The following is an 18,650-nucleotide window of genomic DNA, read 5'->3' on the forward strand; positions in this document are numbered from 1 at the left end:
TGAGTCATGCTAATGGAGTGAGTTCAGGGAAAACAGTCCAATTATGTCCATGTCTTTGATTATGTCACTGTGGGAGAACATCTGTGAACCTCAAATACTTTATCAATCTATCAGTCATATAAAAGACAGAGACAGGATTGATATTGATATGTGATGACTTTATGTGAAAAGGAAGTTTAAGTTGTACGTGATGTCATCGCCTCCATTAAAGTATAGAAAGAGCTTCCGTCTTCAGCTCCCGTGGATGCATGTATAATCAAGGTTAAACTAAAGTATTGTACAGTGTTGGGGTCGGTTCATTGTCTCTAAGTTCATTGTCACCAATTTGTTTGTTTTTTGGCCATTGCTGATACTGATAGAGCAAGATGGCTGATATTCAGCAATGCAGATATAAATTATAGAGTTTATGCAAATAAGACATTATTCGTATTGTGAACTTATATTGAATTCTTTTCATTCTTCACAGCTGTTCCATGTTGCATACGTGCTCATCAAGTTTGCGAACTCGCCCCGGCCGGACCTGTGGGTTCTGGAGCGCTCCATTGACTTTGGGAAAACATATCAGCCATGGAAGTTCTTCGCCTGTGAGTAACTGAAATGAGCTTTTTATCATTGTTCTTATGTGTTATGTTGACTTCCGCTTTTCAACATAGGAATGAACACAGCTTAATGAACATTGTTTGGCCTTCAGTGATTGAAAGGAATGCATTATAGGAACGAAAGTGTGGGTTAAGTGAGAAAGGTCAGGTTTTGGACAGTTCTTTCTGTTCTCTGGCTCTAGGGTTTGCAAACACACATATTGTGTTGTTTGTTTGTCACTGAAGGCCATCAGTAGTGTAGGTGTACAATCCTGGCAACAATAACCACACCCCTTGGCTGGCATTTGGAGGTTTGACATTATCAGCATAATGAAATGTAATTTTCAGTTGTTTTGCTAAACTCACAGTACATCAACCCACAATTGCCTCCATGACGCCGTACAAAACAAAGATGCGAGAGAAAGATGGAGAGAACATTTTGTGACAGATTGCTGTGTGTCATATAGCCTACTTTATAAGTAGCTTATTTTATAGATACTCTAATATTCAGTCTAGATTCAACCTTGCATTAAGAAGAACAAGAGCTTGATAATAATTGTTTATTTTGTTAGGGAAAAATGGCCACGTAACTTAAGATGATGTGCTATATTATGAGTAATATCCAGATTGAAATATAATATTGGTGTAACAAAGAAAACATTAAGCAGTGCTAATACTAGTTGGAAAACTAAAATCAAAAGCTATACATTGGGACAATTTTAACTAGTACTTCTAGTTAAGTTCAGGTTTACAAATGTTACAACTAATGTTACGAATAATTATATATTATAGAATAATTATATAACAATTTATATAATGTTTATATTAATTTACTAATTTATATTAAATTATGTTATATTTATACTGTTAATTTATATTAATTTAAATAATATTTAAATTATTATATTGTTTATATTTATTAGTTCATATTAGTTTAAATGTATTTATATTATGTTTTGATATTAAAATAATTATTTTCTTTAGATAACATTTTGTTAAAATATATATTTTTTCAGTTACAGTTAAAGTATGGGTTATTAAAGCACTTGGCTTTTCTCTCACTATTATATTCGTAAATGGAATTAGTTAAAGATACTAATAATCTTAATAAAACTCAATCTTAATAATAAAACTTAAAGATATGAAGAATCCAACCAAAGTCAACTAATAATCAAAGTTCACAAATTTATTTACTATTTCGGGAAGTTGCGATAATCTGTAGGGCGGTGCTTGTTTGGATGGTTGTGGTTTACTATTGGTCAATCTCATGTGAGTGACAGGTGGTCCCGCCCTCACGCCAGTAAACACATCATCAGAGAAGAGAAGAGATGAGCTGCAAGAGGGAGGGAAAGTTATTTTGATTAAAGATTTTGAGGGCACATTCATTTAAAAAAAAAAATGTGCATGGGAAAATAATTTATAAGAAATACTGCAATGAACAAATCAAGAATTGTCCATTTTGATTTCATGGTGACTTTAAATAGATTGTCCTGACCAGTGTCTAACATTTTCTCAACTGATTTGTTCACTGTCTCTGTTTTTGCTCCAGCTTCTAAGAGAGACTGTATCGAGCGGTTTGGCAAGAGGACGATCGAGCGGATCAACCATGATGACGATATCATCTGCACAACAGAGTATTCGCGGATTGTCCCTTTGGAGAATGGAGAGGTACGGACACACACAAACTCTGTCTCAACACTGACTCTTGCAGATGCACTTGTATACTTTTAGTACTTTTATAGACACTTGAGATATCATTGTGAAGTCGCACTTTTGCCATTGTTAAATCACTCTCACACACGTTCAGATTGTGGTGTCTCTGGTGAACGGACGCCCGGGCGCCATGAACTTCTCCTACTCTCCTGTTCTGAGGGAGTTCACCAAAGCCACCAACATCCGCCTGCGCTTCCTCCGCACCAACACACTGCTGGGTCACCTGATGGGCAAAGCCCTGAGAGACCCCACAGTCACACGAAGAGTAAGATAGACCCCTCTTTATTGTTTTGAATAGACAAAAATTACAAACAAAGCTCCATTACAAAACCATCAATTATTCCAACTATATATTTTCTGCATTTATTCTTCAGTATTACTACAGTATTAAAGACATCAGTATTGGAGGAAGATGCGTGTGTAATGGCCACGCTGAGGCCTGTAATGCTCAAGACCCCAATGACCCGTACAAGTAAGTGACCTTTAAGAATATTTTAATTTGCTTTATTTATAGGATTTAAAAGTCACAAGTCAGATTCAAATCATCATATTAGAATGATTTCTGAAGGATCATGTGACACCGAAGACTGGAATAATGATGCTGAAAATTCAACTTTGATCACAGGAATAAATACACTTTAAAATATATGAAAATAGAAAGTAGTTATTTTAAATTGCATTTCATAATATTTGATCTAATAAATGCAGCCTCGGTGAGCGTAATAGACTTCTTTCAAAATTATTAAAAAAATCTTACAGTTTAAATCTTAAATTTTGTATTTTGTCCTGGTTTTGCCAACTCTTTTGAGAATGTGTTTTCCTGCCTTATCCATCAATTGTAATGAAATCATCAATAGGCAAATGCTGTTGCTACACGGTTTCAAATATGCAAATTTTCACTGATTTGCCCATACTGCTCCACATGAGCCGGGGGCCAATTATTTCTGTATATGTGCTTGTGTGCCATAGAAGGAGGCTTAAATCATACTTGTTCATAATCTGCTCTTTCCTATGCCTAGAGGGGGTTCAAATTACCTTTAGTTTCCACCTGCAGTGCAGACCACTAGCACAGGCACATACATGCTGCCCTGACACTTTGATCTGAGGAGTCTTCACTTGCCTGATTCTAAGCTTTCTGCACAAATTTTCACCTCAGAATATTATTTATCCTGAAGGACAATGTTTTAGGCCTATTATGTAATCCAGAGTTTTTCGCTGGATCTCCTATTTTGTTTAGGATATTCGCATCAGGGTTTTAAGCTAGAAAGCTCATATTCAGAGCAGCTCGTCGCCTGTCTCAGGACAGTGAGTGATGGTGGCTGGGGAGGGACATTCTTGGGCACTGAGGCCCTGCAGGCGTCTGGATTTACTAGCTTGTCAGAAGATCACTCTGTTCTTAGCCTCCCTGCTAATTGACCAATGCCTTGAAAGGATCAGTTCAGCATTGGCTCACTTAAGGGTTTCATTCACTCAGGTCATTGTAGAAGTTTGTGTTGAATGTATCCAGTGGCTTCATTTCCAGTTTTGCTACTTTAATCATGTTCCAAGATGACATCGGAAGTTAAAAAGTGAAATCCTCAAAAAGCTGTGGTGTATGTGGTCCTTTAGTGTAGAAGACCGTTGGACAAAAAGCAGATCATTCATGCTGTTTAACCGACAAGGGTTTGTGTAATATTTCAGGAATCTTGAGAGATTTTCCTGGCTCTTTGTATGTCGCAATCGAGACGTATCCGCCGGTCATAGTTTTTGTCCCTGCTGATAAATAGTCTGTTACTCTATTCACTCATTCCACAGATTCCTGCAGCGTTCAGTGCAAGCAAACATGAAAATGAACCACATGGAAGGTGTCATATATATCAGTTTGAAAAAAAAAATCCTGTGTGGGGATTATCAAAACCCAGAGGGATAATACAGATCATAGCAACAAGAAACATATGCTAACATTACGTTTGGTCAGGAGGGAGAGTTTCCATAACCTTCATGGATCTCTGTTAAATTTCCTCTTTATAGGATTTTTTTGTGTGTGTTACTGATATTGTAGAGATCTTCTGATACACATGCAATATGGATGTAGGGGACCAGATGTTTTCCTCTGAGTCTGTCACACCTGTATATTTCAATATGAACCATACATCTTTTGATCCAAAAACTACAGCCTTTGTGAGCGTTAGAGAATCTTACCAAACCCACATTTTTTAATTATAGTGTGTGTATATATATGCAGAAATAGTAGGAGTATTATTATAGAATACTATTCTAAATGAATGAATGCTGACTAAATGAATACAGACAGTTAGTGTAGGTTGGAGGGTTTTGATTGACAAAGCTAAATGAGGATAACCCAGAGAATGAGTCAGACACTGAAGGTCACAGGTCAATCGGTAAAGCGTGCTCCACCTATAAGCTTCCCAGATCCACCTGTTTGCCCCACAGGTACCAGGAGTTAAACAGATGTCAGTGTGCAGTTGATTCATGGGGGAAACATGGGTAGATAGGTAACTTCTTCCATGCTGTAAGCTAAACCCGAAGCGTTAGAGGTTCAGGCATGTGTATTAAAGTCTTAAAGGTGATCTTGAGGGCAGCTGAGGGTTAATAGACTCTGGATGGGGTTGGTTGGTATGGTTGGCTGTAGCTCATTTGAAGTAAGGCTCTGGAACACTTGCTCTCACTGTGGGTGGATGCTAATGAAGGATTAAACTGCTGCTCAAGCTGAACCATCCAAACAGATTCAGGGAAAGTGTGCGTCCATCCACATGTGTGTACTTGGTAGTACTCAGATGAGTGAAAGTGAAAAGTCTGCTTGTTGTATGTGTTTATGTGGCAGACTGCATGGAATTAGCCACAATCCCCATCAATAATCATGCTGCATCCCGATTTACCTACTTATGTACTATGCCCTAAAAGTATGTACTGTTTTTGTGAAGAAAAAGCATTTTTGAGTGTGTAACAGAAGAGTAGGCTACTTCATCATAATTGTATCTTTAACGGACTGTTCTGTTGCTTGCGTTCATGCGTCCGGTCACCGTTTAAACTGCACTGTCAATCATCTTGTCACAATTAAAATCCTCCACATTCAATTTAATTTAATTTCCTTCCGTATCTGTCCCTACTGTATGAGGTATTCATATAGGTTGATCTGCCAGTCGTGGTTCTTTCATGTGGAGAACTCTTATGTGTTTGCATAATGATGCATTTAAATGTTAATGACCAAATGCATTTTTATAAAAGTTTTTTTCAGGTATAATACTGATTATTAATCACGAGTCAAAGACCTCTACACTTAACCATTGGTCTTGCACATCCGCCATGTTTGTAGTTTTTAACACATTCATTATTGTAGTACGAAGCGCACTCTAACGGCGCGCACAGATCTGCACTTCGTATTCTAACCGGCAAAAGTGGACCAATCGTGTTTCTTTGGAATACTCATTTCAACATACTACAATTTGGGACACACTAATTCTAATTTCGAATACTATTTAAGACGGATATTATACAAATTGGGACGCAGCATCACTTCCTGTTTATTATTGCTAAAAACAAACATTGTAGAAACTATATTGCAGGAGTGAACTAAGATTCACGTGATTGACCATGTTAAGTTTTTTATAAATGTGTGAATGTGTGAAATTCACACTAAGACGTGAAAATTTTCGGTGTGATAAAACTTTTAATTTGAACGAATGTTAATGAGTCTGTTCAGACCGACGCGAATATTTGCGTACCGTCAATGTGACATTTTTTACTAAGGTGTTCTAATCTGTTTTCCATCACATGGCAAAGAAAACTGGCCGACCAATAAGATTTGTGCTTTTGGTCACATGCCCAGAGCCGCTGTTCTCTCGTAATCCACGACTTGGTGTAGCTCACAAACTGTTGCATTTGGTGTTGTTTCTTGTTTGATAAACGCCATAGTGAATAAAAAAAAGTCTGTATGGCTTTTGAAATCATGTAAATACTGTTTTACTTCTTTTTTGCAGTGCTTTCATATGAATTTATACGATTGTTTTTAAATATGGCATATATAAAGTGTGTAGCAGTTCCTTACTGTCCGCTGTGTAGCTTTATAATGATACGTGTGTAAATGCAGCCACTCGTGAGCAAACCTCTGAGTCTCAGTTAATTCGATCAGCTTTTCGGATGTCGTAGGAAAATAAAGCTAGCGTGAAGAACTTAACCCTTTCAGACTCTCAGGTTTTAAAGGCTCTCTCGCTTTCCCTCTATCTCCCTAATTCACTCTTTTCATGAAAGTAGCAAGGTCAGTGAGAAGTTTAGACACTTGAATTAAAACACTGTAAGCTCTTGTGTGGCTCATTTGATGCCCATAAGCATGAAGTGCTTTAGTATTTGCATATACTGGCCCCTCGAGATTGAGACAGAAAGAGGACAAGAGTGATTCTCATGAGACTAACCTTCAAACATGGCAGTGAGAATTTATTTAAAAAATCATTATATAGTGCGTTATATATATAAATATATAGGGCCCTATCTTGCACCCAGCGCAATTGACTTTGTACACCGATGCATGTATCATTCCTATTTTGCACCCGACGCACAGCGGACTTTTTCCTCCACAGACGCATGTTGGTAAATTAGGGAATGAACTCCCCGGGGGCGGTTCAGCGAAAAGAGGAGGCGTGTTCCGGCGCAAACGTTCCCTGGTGCTGTTTTGCAGTTTCAGAAAACAAGTCCGCGTTATTCAGATGCTATTTCTAGGGCGCATGCTTGGCCATAATGTAGCATGTGGACAACACGCATACACTTTTGCTTCTCTGATTTGTCGCAGATGCAACATAATTACAAGGAAATTTTTACCGCACGAGGGAAATCATTGTGGTGTCCATGAAGATGTGAAAAAATAGGCATAAATCTAGCTTACACATTTACCAAAATTCTTATACGCCTGTTTAACCGAAGCTAATTTGGGAAGCTAATCATTGTCCCCATACAATGTCACTTCTGTCTTTTACGGTCCTGATGAGAACGTCGGTCTCCTGGGATGTGAACCGCTCCTGGTGTGCGCCTGGCAAATCCGCCATCATAATAGCAATCCGCCATGGAACAAGCGCGCCTGCTTTTAAAGGGAATCTGAGATAACGCTCTGATTGGTTTATTTCACGTTATGCCCAAACCACACCTATGAGTAATGTAGCAACTTCAGACCAACCCATTTTAGATTTGTGAGATCCGCCCTCAAAGTTACTTGCGTTTTGCGTTTGATACTTGCGTTTAAGATCGTTAAAATAGGGCCCATAGTCTGTAAAATAATTCAGTATTTATTACTCATAATAATATTTTATTGCAAAGTACCTAAAGGACAAGTAAAGTTTTTCATGAAAAAGCATTTGGATGATAGAACGATGGATGGTTTTAAGGGATAACCTGTGCTTTGTCTTTTATGTCTGTGTACCCCAGGCTTCTGTGTGACTGCCAGCACAACACTTGCGGCCCGTCATGTGATCGCTGTTGCCCCGGCTTCAACCAGTTTCCATGGAAACCAGCCACGACTTACAGTGCCAATGAATGTGAACGTGAGTTCTCCACTCTTTGTCCAGCCAGCCCAAAACAAAGATTTTGTACCTGCCGGCGCCTCCTTGACACATTGTTCACAAAACATGATTTCTCTCTTTTGGGGGATTTTTCTTAATGGCAGAACAGCATTTCCTTTCCAACAGTGCTTTTCTTTATGTATGAATGGACATGACATCTAAAAGTATGAGTGTGACTTTTTCAGAAAGTTCCAAAACTTAATATCTTCACTTCATTTCTGTCTGGTTTTGTGATCTGTTTCTTTCTTCATTCAGTCAATCAATCACACAACCCTAGTGAAAAATAAATATAATGTATTTGAAATACAATTATTTTATGCTAAGTATACTACAAATACATTTACATATTTATGTACTATAACGTTTTAAGTTCCAGTAAAGATGAAGAGGATCCTGAATCAAAATCAAAGTTCAATTTATTCAACTAAATCCACTCCAGCACAAACAATACCAGACCACTGAATGAACCAAAATGAGGAACTTAAATACACAGTGATAATGAAAAGAATACAAACAGGTGTGATCATTAAATTAATAACCAGGGTGACAATCTAGTGGCGGGAAAATGAGAACAAAGGAAACAGGAAACCATAAGCAAACTGAAGGTACGTTTACACGACAACGATGTGCTAAAAACAGAAACTATTTTTCTTCGTACAGATGACAACATTATCAAAACGATCTCTGTTCACACGGATCTGTTAAAACGACTGTATTATTTATGCCAGAAAAGTTGTTGGCGATGTCACTTTGTAAAGAAAGACCACGCACCTGTGCACATAGGCATTCTTTTACTACAGTATTGCTTTGTCTTCTGGGTAAAAATGGCCCTCTGATACCTCTATAAATGTGAATACATATTAGCCTTTCAGATCTAGAATTTAGCTTTATTGTGCAATGATTTTTAAAGGTTCATTTTAGAATCAGTGTAGTCCCTGCTTTAGTAAGACATCAGAGACAGTGTGCATAAGAGCGGCTGGCAGTCTATGTGAACAGCCCCAGCCTTCTGTGAGCTCATACAGACGCTAATCCTGTCTGACTTCTCTCACACACTGTAAAAATAGTCCCACGATGCTTTTCTCAGTCTCACTCTTTGGGTGTCTATCTGTGTACTGGGAGCCGTTTCAGTCTGGAAAACGTTCCACTGAGTATGCTGTTGGATATCCGCTGTTTCTCACCTAATCTAATCTAATCTAATCTCCGAGTTCCCAAATATATAACTGCCCCTTTGTGTGGAGAGAGACCTCTGTGAGGTTTATAGCACATCTGTGAGCAGAGCTGGCTTGAGTTAAGCCAGAGAGACTGTCCCATCTGACAGAACTGTTTCATCTCGCGCCGGGTCACTGTGTCCCTACCCTGCCGTCATTGGACTGGACCCTTAACAAAACACAGCCATTCCACACCGCACGTCCTGTCAAAGCCTCCACTGTGGGACAGGAAAAACACACATTCTGTAATTTAATGCCTGCTGGTGCATATTTAAACATTTTTCTGACAGTGTAAGATTTTTCTAATCACAGCTGATTCAGGTATTTACAAGTCTCAAGTCAAGTGTTATTAATGATGCAATTCTTAGCTGCAACCACAAATTCTGCTGAACCCACTGGGCTGAAATAGGAATCCACGTGATCTGGATGTTCGTGTCAGATCGAAAGATTTCCCCACAATTTTGCATCTGGATCATGTTGGTAAAGTTGGTTGATTTCACCACGTTGACCAGCTTTGGTTAATTGCTTGGTTTGAAAATTCTGTGTGAGCTTTTTGAGCATCTAACAGTTAAAATATACAGAAAATTGAATAAACACTTCATAGTCTTCACTGCATGAATTATAAATTGATTATATATTAAAGGGTAACTATACACTAAAACAACTTTTTTTAGTTAATGATCTGTAAGAATGGAGCTTCATAAATGCTGTTCATTGATTCCAGTAAATTTTTTGACATTTGGGTTTAAAGTGTTTTAATTCTACAAAATATGGTGTAAAAACGTCTGAGTGCTGCCCTCTTCAGGTTGAACGGTGGCTACTGCAGTTGAATTTTCCTATTGGATGTTTGCGGTGGTTCGTGACGTAGCAGTTGCAGGTGACGTAGGCAGGTTCCATACAAAGAGATGCATCTCAGGTGCACGCCCCCCTCCGCTGGGCTCTGCCCACTTTTCCAGCATTTTTCAAATATTGCCAGTGGGTGGAGTCAGGCTCTGACCAGGGGTGTAGTTACCCTTTAATCCTTATTAAAGATACAAACGTAAATCAGTTAAGAGCAGTGAGTGATTTTCTCTGTCTTTTGTTCTTTGATGAACATTAATGACAGACATCACAGCAGCAGGTTTAATAGGCTGCTGCCACTTTAGGACCTGACACGGATCTGACACACATCCTTTTTTCTCATAACTTTTTATGTTCATTTAAGACTCTTTAACTCATTTAAGACTCATTGTGTGTTTTTGTCCTTTCATGAGCAAAAAAGAACTCAATGCGGCGCTGCTGTGCTGTCTGAAGCAGCTTTTTGTACGCCTATATCGGGTGTTTGTTTACAGAGAGTTGCTTCACAGACAGCCCACCAGTACAGATTTAAGTTGTTTTTAATATCTTATCGTGCTTGAATGGTTTATTAGCACTTGAATGAATGATAGAAAAAATGAATGATGCGTTAATTGCGTTAAATATTTAACAACAAAAAAAAAAGTGTTGCAAAATTAATCCAATATTATTCCATTATTTGAATTATGTCACATTGTGTATAGAATACGTTGTAATTACATTTTATTGTTAAATTGTTTTTTTGTCAATTTAGTCCGTCTTGGTTTTTCTTCGAGCATCTCATGACACATCATACAAACACACATAAACAATTGCAATCTTTGTTAGTATTGTGAAATCATAACTAGATTTTGTCATGTGCTACATCTACTTAATCTAATACCAAGCTACCAATTTTTGTAAGGGTACACACAATTATTAAATGTTATTTTGTCTATACATTTTAACATGTATTCTATAATCTAAAGATTCCCTGACAGTTTTTTTCCTAATTTTCTCCTTGCTAACTTCACTCCTTGCTAATGGCTGTTGTCTTTTCTCTTTCTTTTTCCCTTCTCTGCTTTCATTCGTCTTTGGACAGTCTGAACTCTTCAAGTGGACACTGATGTGTGTGTCTCTGTATGTCCTTCCCTGCTTGTGTATTGTTCTCTCTGCACTGGCAGATGAGTTATTAATCTCAGTGTGATTCATCTGTAGGCTGACTGTATGGTGACGTAAGTGTTTTGTGTGTGTGTTTTCAGCATGTAATTGCCACAAACACTCATCAGAGTGCTACTATGATCCAAAAATCGACCAGCAGAGAGCCAGTCTCAACATGCAGGGAGAATACAGGGGCGGTGGAGTGTGTATCGAGTGCCAGGTGGGCTCAGGTGTACAACCACACAATTATAACGCACAAGCAGTACAGCGGCATTGGCTGTGGCTCAAAACCTACCTATACATTTATGGCATTTATGGGCAACATAGGTGCATATAATATTTGTGGGCATCAAATACATGCTCACTGGGTTTGGAAACAGAGCTTTTGATGTATTTGCAAGTACATCCTATGATTTTTATTCTCTCACAGCATCACACAACAGGCATGAACTGTGAGCACTGCATTCCTGGGTATTACAGATCCCCTGACCATCCACTGGAGTCCCCACTCGCCTGTTCAAGTGAGTCTTCAATCATACAGTGTTATTTTAGAATTATTTATTTAATATTTATTTATAACTTTAATTAACTTAACTAGATATAGTTAAAGCATGTTCTTTTCTTTTGCTGTTTTTTTTCTGATACTTACATGTGGTTTTGCAGAGTGTCAGTGTGAGTCTGAGTTTACTGACGGCACATGTGAGGACCTGACCGGACGCTGCTACTGTAAACCCAACTACACCGGCGAGAACTGTGACGCATGTGCTGAGGGATACGAACGCTTCCCTGACTGCTACCGTAAGCCTGTGTGTGTGTGTGTCTGTGTGTCGCTGTGTGTCTTTGAAGCTTTCATAAAGGTTTTAGGAATTATATTTCAGCTGAATTCATCCAGTGCGGCTAATCTCTAAACAATTATCAAACAATTGTGTTTTATTCTCGTCAGAGGTTTACATCAGTGGAGAGGCCAGACCTGCAGGGGAAATCATCAGTAAGACACTGATTTGATTCAATTTGACTCGAATCTGATTTGATGAAACTCTTATTCACTGATTTTTTTCACCCGTTTTATTGCATTCTTGTGTTTGCAGACTGTGAGTGCAGTGCTGCAGGCACAGAAGGGAACTCCTGTAGAACAGACCCTCGCACCAATACATGTGTGTGTAAACCTCAGTTCACTGGAGAGCACTGCGACACCTGTGCTCATGGACACTTCGGCCTCAACTGCCAACGTAAGGACACACACACTCTGCCCCTTTAATATGTTAATGCCGCTGCCGTGTGGTAACATCACGATTATAAGTATTTAAAAAAAAAAAGTTAAATTAACAGGGGCATATGAGGTATAGTTCATTAAAAAACATAATAGACAGCTGAACAGTTCATGTCATATATCTGAGTGTACATTAAAATTATTAAATTAAAGCATTTATAAATGCTGTTTATGAGTCTTATAATTGTTACTGAGTTAATCACAGTGATATTTTAATGCAAGTATATTACTTGTCATTTCTCTGTGTATCTGTGTGTATGTCCATTGCTAAGCCCCAGATCAAATCAGCTGTCCCGTTCTGCCCATTTTTGTCTTTTTTGTCTCTGTAAGCTGCAGCAGCAGATGACATCTGAGCAAACACATTCAGATTGTCGCACCAATGTTGTCTGTCTGCTAAACCGCTGTTGTTCTTGTGCATAGTTGGAGTGTTTGCGAGCACAATATACCACCCAAAGACAAAGGCAATGCAAACATGCCTATATTTTCGCTCCCTTCCCCCCAGGCTGTCAGTGTTCAGGCCAGGGTTGCCTGGATGGGTCCTGTGACGCAGTAACGGGCCAGTGTGTTTGTCGGAGCGGGTTTCAAGGGTATTCATGCGAGCAGTGTGCGCCCGGCTACTTCAACTACCCACTGTGCCAATGTGAGTCTTGCCTACTCTAATCTCACTGAACTCCAAAATTCCCCATGAGTACTGCCAAACCATGAACTTCACAATGCAGCCAACAAAGAAACTGTTTACTGTGCATTCTTTTACTGGTTAGAAGTCTGTTTAAGATCAATAAAATTTTTTACCAATGATTTACTTAACACACATTCTTGCTCGTATTGTGCATGATTCATCAGTGCACATTTTAAAATGTACAATACATTTCTCCACCTTTACTTTTTGGCTGATATTACTAATTTGATTGACTGAGTGCTGAAATAACATTCCAAAAGCAATGGGATTTTTGTTCTTGTCTATGTTTGCACATTCACAGACTCTGTGAGTTGGTTTGTCTGTGTATTAGTGGTGGAGATTTTTTAGTGACTCTTTCTGCAGTTTAAATCATTACATTTACATTTAGTCATTTAGCAGACGCTTTTATCCAAAGCGACTTACATCTGAGGACTAAAGCAAGCGAGTCATCGTGAAGAGGGAAGAACGACGCAAGAAGTGCTCAAAATACAAAGTTCAGGCATTGCTCAGAGTAGCAAAAGCCAGACAAGGGAAGATTTAAAAGGGAAGGAAATATTTAAAAGAGAAGAATGTTTTTTTTTATTTTTTATGTTAAGTACTCACGGAAGAGATGAGGTTTCAGTTGTCTCATTATTCCAGTAGGTGGTGATGAGCGACTGCCTTTATTAATCTGTCATTTTAATCTTTCACTCAACCGATTCATTCGACAAACTGATTCATTCTGAAGCTAAACAAGTGACTGTCTTGATAAGGGAGTCATTGAATCATTCACTTAACCAGTCCGATTTGTTCAAAAACATTGATTCACTTAGGTGCGAAACAAGTGTGTTTTTATGAATAACTAAATCTTTTACTCAACTGTTTTGTTTAAAAACACTGAATCATTCAGGCAAAATTGTGTCTACAATGTAAGTTAATCAATCTAGACTATTACCTCAGTTGTAACTCACACAAACTCAAACTCAGTTCTTGCTACATTCTTGTATAGAATGCCTACTCATGATCCAGTCAATTCATTTCAAGTCACTTTTCACTCTGAAATGTCACATTACAGAAGTAAAATGGATGGCAATGCATTTAATGTTGGCTTTGATACTATTAACATTCAAGTTTTAATTTCTCTCTCTCTCTCTGTCTGTCTGTCTGTAGATTGTGGTTGCAGGGTTGTGGGCTCTATGCCTGAGATGTGTGACATGGCCGGCCAGTGTTTGTGCAGGCCGGAGTTCACTGGTCCGCGCTGTGAGCAGTGTCGCTCAGGGTTCCACTCATATCCAAACTGCCAGGGTGAGACACACACAGTGAATATCCATATATCCATGAAGAAGGTCTCAGTCTGATTTACGCAAATACACTGTCCGTCTATATTATCTCAACTTGTTATCCTGTTTCCCAGTGTGCACTTGTGATCCTCACACATCTTTGGACTCCAGCTGTAGTGTGTCTGGTCAATGTAACTGCAGACCCAACTACAGTGGCCCCAAATGTGACCAGTGTGCACCCGGATACTACTCTTATCCCAGCTGCACACGTAAGTCACATGACTCTTATCACGGTGGAAACATTACCAAGAGAAGGATTGTCTGCTGTAACAGGTGATTTTCTCTGTTTCAGCATGTCGTTGTTCAGTGGAGGGCTCTCGCTTCAGTTCCTGCGATCCAGTGTCTGGTCAGTGTGTGTGTCTGCCAAACATTGAGGGTCAGAGGTGTGATAGCTGCATGCCTGGGTCATATGGCTTCCCCCTCTGCCAAGGTGATCTTGCATAGACGTTTGCTCAAACAAAATCCTGTTTATTAATTCATTTACAGTAGTTCTGATGGTTATCTTTCTCTTTTTATGCTGTAGTTGGGACGTGTAACCCAGCAGGCTCTGTTCATAATGATATCCTGCCCACTGTGGTGAGCTTTATTGATCTTTTTCTATAATAAGTATAGCTACATTCGGAATGGAGTACTATGATACTGCATATATGTATACTGCATGATATTTTAAATAATAAATGTAATAAAATAGTATGTGAAGTATGCAGCAACATTTCATTAGTAGTATGGCACATTGTTGTCAAATCGTGAGCTTAGAATTATATGGTTCTATCTCCACTTTTGGTCGAAATTGAGTTTTTGACATAATCTTATCCATTAGGTGTTAATTAATGCCTGTGTGGTGTTATTTTTGTAAAAAAAATATTTTGTTAGTAGTTATTAATAAAATAAAAAGGTTCCATCTCACAAAACAGCAGGGATTTAAAAACTTTGATGCTCAATATCTCAGAACTACCCTAAACGGAGATAGAACTGTATAATTTTAAGCTCACGAAATTGTTAAAAATGTATAATATTAAGAGGATTTTTACTTAGGATCTTTTTAAAATAAATGCTGTTCTTTTAAACTTTCTATTCATCAAATAATCTTGAAAAAATGTATCACCGTTTTCACAAAAATATCAAGCAGCACAACTGTTTTCAACATTAATAGTAAGCAAATTGAGCAGCAAATCAGCATATTATAATGATTTCTGAAGGATCATGTGACACTGAACACTGGAGTAATGATGCTGAAAATTCTGCTTTGACATCACAGGAATAAAATACTTTTGTAAATATATTCAAATAGAAAACAGTTATTGTAAATTGTAATAATATTTATGTATTTTTTTATTTTTTAAAAATCCTATATTTTACATGGTTACTTTCAATTACTGCTGTAATTGAGGATCTTCAACAGTCTTTTACAAACATTTATTCTTAGTCCTGACTCTCAGTGCTTGTTTTTTTATACCTCAGGGCTCCTGCGAGTGTTGGCCGAATGTAGAAGGGGTTGCGTGCGATCGCTGTAAGCCTCTCTTCTGGAATCTTTCTCCCGATACAGACTATGGATGCTCAAGTAAGAGAAAAGTTTGGACACACAGCACAACATGGCTGTTTGAGTGATTGGGATTCATGTAAATAAAATGTTTTAATAAAATGTTTTAACTCATTTTTTTAACTTTGGTGACCAATCAGACTCTGGTGATAGTGTATAACTGTGACTGGTTAAACTGTATGTACCATGATATAGATTATATATTTCTGGTAATATATATTCTGATTGATTTTGCAGCCTGTGACTGTAATACAGTTGGAACAATGAGCGAGGTTGCAGAGTGCACTCAGGTATGGAAATATTTCCAAAATAGCTCCATCATAAAATGCAATTCCAAGAGAAACGTTTGCAAACCTCCATCTGTATTTGTAACAGAGCACCGGCCAGTGTTACTGTAAACCCAATGTGTGCAGTGGCACATGTAGCGTGTGCAAGGATGGCTACTTCAACCTTCAGAAGAACAACTACCTTGGGTGCCAAGGTACACAATCAATTCCAAGTAGATGTTATCAATATTTCAATGAAGAGATGGGTTAAGCTCTCGTCCCTGTGTGCATGTAGGCTGCCGGTGTGACATTGGAGGCTCTGTCGGGCAGGCATGTGATGAGAGACAAGGGCGGTGTCGATGCAGACCCAATGTGGAGGGACCCAAATGCAACCAGTAAGTGAAAAGCGCACACAGATGTAGCAGTGTGCACTAATCACTTTTATGTGTGGCCGGATGTCATCAATCTGTTGTGGGTGTTTAGGCCACGGCCGGATCATTACTTCCCAGACCTGCACCATATGAAGTTTGAGGTGGAGGACGGAACCACAATGGATGGACGTCCGGTGAGGTTTGGTTACAATCCTCTAGAGTTTGAAAGCTTCAGCTGGAGGGGGTATGCCCAGATGTCCCTCATACAGGTGAGACACACACACACACACACACACACACACACACACACACACACACACACACACACACACACACACACACACACACACACACACACACACACACACACACACACACACACACACACACTTACAAGACTTAATGTTTGTACCTTGAAATCATGTTTTTTATTATCAATGGTAAATATTAATTTCATTTAATTTGTGTTATTATTATGAATCTATAATTATGATAGTATAAATAAAATCTATAACAACTACATTACTGAATGATAAATAATAACAAATTGCTGTAGTAATAATAAAAGCTATAATATTAATATACAAAAATTACAATAGCAACAATAATAATAATATTAAAATATATTATTATGAAATATTGTGTATTATAGCAATTTGTGTATTCATTTTACTTTTTTTTTTCAAAGCACTTAATGTCAACATTAAATCAAAATTGACTCCATTTACTTTTTTTTAGTACATTTATAAATGTCTTAGTAATCTAAATGTAATCATCAAAATGTAACAACTTAACTCTTGGTGATGTCACCAAGTCCTCTCATTTCAGTCCATTTCAGTTCATTCCCTCCGAACAACTGTCATATAGAGACAATTTTAATGTGGGCAACATCGTCTTAGTCTAGATTTTGTTTCACTAGAGCCCCTTTTACACAGAGATTCCGGAAAATTTTGTACACAACGAACGATCTCAGCTTCAGCGCGAATAGTAAGGAGCTCCCTGGTGTCTGCTTCATTCCAGTATGCAGACATTTTTCCGTTCTTTCTTTGTTGATGACGAACACAAACTTTCTTCTAAGAGCAACAGAGTCGCACGATAACTACGTCATTGCGATGGCACGTGCGTCATCACTACGACACGCCCTTTACGGCATTGGTCCTGGCTTTTGTTCACACAGGGCGCGTTCCGGGACTAATCCCGGTGTTCTGACGATTTGTGCTGCCTTGTCGAAAAATTCTACCGTAGCGCGAATCGATAGCAGAGTCTGTCGATTTGTGCTGCCTTCGCAAAAAAATGCTACCCGAGCGCGAATCGATCACAGAGAATGTTGATACATTCTCTGTTGTTTCCATAATTGTGTAAATCTCACAATATTATGACATCGTTATTTCATTTAAATCAGGGTAGGTGTATGGGGAGCATATTTTGATGTTTTAAAGGAACTAGCAATTATCACTTTTGATATAACAAGTGAAAATGACATTATTATATGAAATACAATTACAATAAAATTCGAAGTTAAGAGTGCAGTATACTGTACTGTTTTTATTTTTTAAAACGGTGTGAAAAGTAAAAAATTATCATCAAATATCAATCTTTGACCTGTCAAAGTTTCCTACAAGTCTCCACAGCAAGGATGCATAGATTTATGGGTGTGGTAAGCAGAAGAAAAATTAGTCTGCACATGCGCATAACCAGTAAGTAGCACATCTCGATGGGTAGCATGAATCGTCAGAACACCGGGAATGTTCCCGGCATCAATCCTGGGACGTGTTTGCGTTCACACAGAAGGCACTCGAGCAATTTCCCGATATCAACGTGCTGTGTGAAAGGGGCTTAAGAAGTATATCCCATTACAGAAGTAAAATATGTTACGAATGCTTTTTCATTTAGACTTCAAAGATAATGTTAAAGTTATAATATTAAATATAATGTGAATAAATATAAATTATTTTAAATTTAAAATAAAGATAATAAAAATGTTATTGTTGTTGTTGCTATTATTTTGTAAAGATGAATGAGATGTTCAAGTTCATGCATGTGTGTAGACTTCAGAATATCAGAAGGCAGAATATCGCTGTGATGTGTCATTGAAATGTGCTGTGTCTTTGGCTTGGCTGACGGCTTTGATCAAGGGTTTTGATTGGTGCTGCTTGCATACATTGGCTGCTGTGTTGGGCTGT

General features: G+C 38.2%; 1 protein-coding gene across 3 annotated transcripts in view; it reads left to right on the forward strand.

Annotated features, from left to right (window-relative positions):
- The window catches only part of lama5 (laminin, alpha 5), an 89,361-nt gene that overhangs the window by 32,866 nt on the left and 37,845 nt on the right, over positions 1-18,650 (forward strand). For all 3 annotated transcript variants that reach the window (XM_077214193.1, XM_077214191.1, XM_077214192.1), the window contains exons 3-22: positions 467-584; positions 2,128-2,246; positions 2,386-2,556; positions 2,666-2,763; positions 7,707-7,822; positions 11,124-11,242; positions 11,453-11,543; positions 11,686-11,820; positions 11,966-12,010; positions 12,111-12,251; positions 12,795-12,932; positions 14,121-14,255; positions 14,365-14,499; positions 14,583-14,720; positions 14,814-14,866; positions 15,752-15,851; positions 16,068-16,120; positions 16,206-16,311; positions 16,392-16,491; positions 16,580-16,736. In XM_077214193.1, the coding sequence (XP_077070308.1) occupies positions 467-584; positions 2,128-2,246; positions 2,386-2,556; positions 2,666-2,763; positions 7,707-7,822; positions 11,124-11,242; positions 11,453-11,543; positions 11,686-11,820; positions 11,966-12,010; positions 12,111-12,251; positions 12,795-12,932; positions 14,121-14,255; positions 14,365-14,499; positions 14,583-14,720; positions 14,814-14,866; positions 15,752-15,851; positions 16,068-16,120; positions 16,206-16,311; positions 16,392-16,491; positions 16,580-16,736 (2,268 nt within the window). The remainder of the gene's footprint in view (positions 1-466; positions 585-2,127; positions 2,247-2,385; positions 2,557-2,665; positions 2,764-7,706; positions 7,823-11,123; positions 11,243-11,452; positions 11,544-11,685; positions 11,821-11,965; positions 12,011-12,110; positions 12,252-12,794; positions 12,933-14,120; positions 14,256-14,364; positions 14,500-14,582; positions 14,721-14,813; positions 14,867-15,751; positions 15,852-16,067; positions 16,121-16,205; positions 16,312-16,391; positions 16,492-16,579; positions 16,737-18,650) is intronic.

The sequence above is a fragment of the Siphateles boraxobius genome, unplaced genomic scaffold (assembly GCF_051911475.1).
Source record: "Siphateles boraxobius isolate OS27281-9 unplaced genomic scaffold, OSU_SipBor_1 68, whole genome shotgun sequence".
In the NCBI taxonomy this organism is placed as follows: domain Eukaryota; kingdom Metazoa; phylum Chordata; class Actinopteri; order Cypriniformes; family Leuciscidae; genus Siphateles; species Siphateles boraxobius.